Here is a 3,358-nt window from a genome sequence, read left to right as displayed (position 1 = left end):
ATGTTCTAAATATACAGCTGTAGTGAGGCATAGGTAAGTGTAGATAGGGTTCTTGTGGATAGGAAATCCCAACTCATTAATCCAAGCAACATATCAAGTGAGTAAGAGAATGTCTAGTTGGTGGGGGATTTATTTGAATTTTACTAGCGCATCCTAGTTTTTCTACTGTATTCATATGTATTCAAAGCATCTCCCAATATGTTTGTTAAAAGGGTAAATTGTTGAAACCTCCTCTGAAGTATCTGACTATTGCTGAAACTTCCCCTGAAGTTTGGTAATTATAATCACTTCCCTTGAATTTTGTGACAGTTGCAAGTAGATCCCCTTTATTAGAATCTACTAACAAGAGGCATAAAATGTCCAAAATATCCATATAATTACTATTGAAGCCCGTTTCTACAAAAAGAAAATAATACAAACTTTATAAACAATAAAAAAAGAGTTAAAGATGCACCTTTACCTTTGAGCATTTGATATGAAATGGAGATCTGAAAAACAAATTAAGTCAATTTAAGAAAAGAGATTGAAGGTTTGATCTAGTGATTTATATAAGGAGAAAATTTGGAAAACAAACATTTTCATCAAAAGTACCTATATGGGTATTTTGAACATTTTCATGTCTCTTTTTAGAGGGATTCTAACAAAAGGGGTCTGTTTGCAACTATGTCAAAAAATTCACAAGAGGTTTAAGCAACAGCCAAAAAAAACAAAAAACTTATTAGCGGAGGCTTCACCAATTTACCCTGGTTAAAATTGACTTTTGGATATTTGTTGTGTTACCCATATTTTGAACTTATTTTACAAGAATGGAAAGTATGTGCCCGTTTTTGTTCCTATATCCTAAAATGGAAAGAGAATAAACAAAAATAAAAGAAAATCCAAAGAAAAAAAATAAAGAATTAATTCCAAATGTGTATGTATATCCTCTACAGACTACAGTATTCACCAATCCATGTTTCCTCTGTTTTTTCTCTTCCATGTCCATCTGGCTGAGAGCTTGGGTCCAAACCATGACAGCAGGGAGGTAGACAGAATTGATGCCTCCCCAGTCCCCATTCCTAACCCTAATCTTGCCAAGCCATCTTGTACCCAGTCGGAGAATCCAACCCGAACCTAAACCATCTTTGAGTGGCCACCTTCAACCTACTATCATTCACCTCACAGAACTTGGTAGCCCACCCTTTGGGCTCGATGGGTGCGAACCCTAGTCCAGGGGTCCTATCCTGGGACATAGGGTTCGACTCTTGTCTCCAATCCACCACATAAGCCGAGACCCTCCTCCGGAACTTGGCCTTGAATTCCGACCAAGCTTGGTACTTGTAATGGTTCACCACCCCTTCTCCCCTCGTCAACCTCTTCCCTCTGTACCCTTCTCTCAGCTGAAAATGGTGAACTACATTTATCAACGTCGTATCCACTGCTTCCAGCAACACTATCGACTTGTGCCGCTGTTCCATCTTTCTTCTGCAAGTGTAGCCCTGCGTCACTCCCTGAATTGGGTGGGATGTCTGGTTGGACGGCCCAAAGTCCAAGCATCTCATCATAATCTGTGCAATGGGTAGTCCTGATGAAGACGACGATGATCCATGAGATGTTCTCGGCAATGGCAAAAGAGATTTCAGCATGTCAGGAGATGGGTGAAGAGACTTGAGCCATGATGGGGAAAATACGAACTCATCCACATCGACATACATCATCCATGTGCATGAGTCTCTGGCATACACAGCACAGTGCGAGAACCCGGCCTCCTGCGTCTTCGGCCATGGCCAGAGTAAGGTTTTGACGTCGTATCCCTGCAGAAGCAGCTGCTCCACCACCTTCTCCAGGCCGTCGTCGCTCCCGTTATCGTATAAGATGAACTTATCAACTCCGATCTTGGAGTGATAAATCACCCACTCCTTCAAGAACTTTGCCACGTTGTAAACCATCGTACATGCGCACACTAGCGACTTCCCCTTCTCGCTGGTTACTTTACGGGGGCCGGAGTAATAGGCCAACGATGGCACCACCGTCACCTTCTTCTGTTGTCTAACTTCGAGTGAAATTTTGATTCTCTCGTCGTCCCTTCCATTAAACAGACGGCGCAGCGATGCCTCGTCGGGGTGGCGACACCGGAAAACCTCCTGTGAAGAGATCGTAACTTCCGTCCTGACTGCCTTAGTCGCGTCGTCGCCAAACACGCACCGGAGCTCCGATGGGGGCCGGCTGCGGTCTCGACGTTGGTTAACGCCTTTGGCGAACAAGACGACATCATTCTCCGTTGATAGGGATTCATAAGCAAGGTGGCTCCATCGGAGCAACTCAGGCGAGCCTGAATCGTTTCCTAGCCAATAATATTCCGGTGATTTCGTCAGGATCGGCTGGTAAAACGGACGTAGGCGGCGGACGCTGCTAGGAAGGACACACTTGAAGGTGACAAGCTGATGAAACGGCAGAAATCCGGTGGGTCTAGCCGGGGAAGTGGCGTTATTTTGGAAAAGGCAGAAGTAACCATCACTGGAATCCGACGGCAAAGAATCCCGCGGGGAGAGGACGAGGAGGACCTCCCAGTCGGGAAAGAGGATTGCATCCGGTGAAAGTTCCCCGAGAGAAGAGACGTGATGGCTGCTGCGGTGGCGATACTGATTTTCGGTTACTGCAAAGTTGAGGGGGAGATTACTGAACCGCTTTCTAAAGAGCGACGGAGAGGGACGGGATTCTTCGCCGGAGAAGACATCTCTTGAGAGATACAGAGAGAAAGAAGCGAGGAGAAGGACGGAGATAAAGATTGAGAGGGCCGGCGGTGTATGGATCCTCCTTCGCATGTTAACGTTGTTTCCTGCAGAAGGAAAGGAAATGAGAGGTATTGAACATGGAAGAGTGGGGAGGGGAGTCGGCTTCTTCTCTTCCGACTTCTGAGACTACTTTTTTTTAAGGTATCGAATCGAGCTTTCAATTCTTATTCCTAACGTGTGTGGATTGCCTACTACTTTGATTACAGGAAATTTGGGTCAGATCCGGTGACGGCTGTATTATACGTTACATGGTCAGAACTCAGAGTCAGAAACGTAGGGCTGTCAACGGATCGGATCTATATGTCGGGTTTCGATATTACCAGTTCCGAACCGATTATTAATCGGAACAAAAATATTTGTTTATTTAAATTGTATTTTAAAGTTTAAATTTTGATAATATAATCTTAATAAAAACAATAAAAATATTAAATCATTTATATGTTAATAAATTAAATATTTTAATTAATATTGTCTTATTTATTATTTATCAAATCTATCATTTAAAAAAATAAAACATGGTAAAGATTTATAAAAAATTAAAAAAAGAGTATATGTTTAACAAAATAATCAAGCCTGGGTGTGAA

General features: G+C 42.8%; 1 protein-coding gene across 1 annotated transcript; it reads right to left on the bottom strand.

The window, feature by feature from the left end:
- Positions 1–884: 884 nt before the first annotated feature.
- Positions 885–2,977, bottom strand: LOC104590212 (glycosyltransferase family 92 protein RCOM_0530710-like). The gene has a single exon (XM_010248784.3). The coding sequence runs from the start codon at positions 2,802–2,804 to the stop codon at positions 1,065–1,067; it is 1,740 nt and encodes a 579-aa protein (XP_010247086.1). The 5' UTR covers positions 2,805–2,977; the 3' UTR covers positions 885–1,064.
- Between the last annotated feature and the right edge of the window lie 381 nt (positions 2,978–3,358).

Source organism: Nelumbo nucifera, chromosome 6 (assembly GCF_055504915.1).
Source record: "Nelumbo nucifera cultivar China Antique chromosome 6, China Antique-T2T, whole genome shotgun sequence".
Classification (NCBI taxonomy): Eukaryota; Viridiplantae; Streptophyta; class Magnoliopsida; order Proteales; family Nelumbonaceae; genus Nelumbo; species Nelumbo nucifera.
This window is presented reverse-complemented; position numbering and strand designations above follow the sequence as displayed.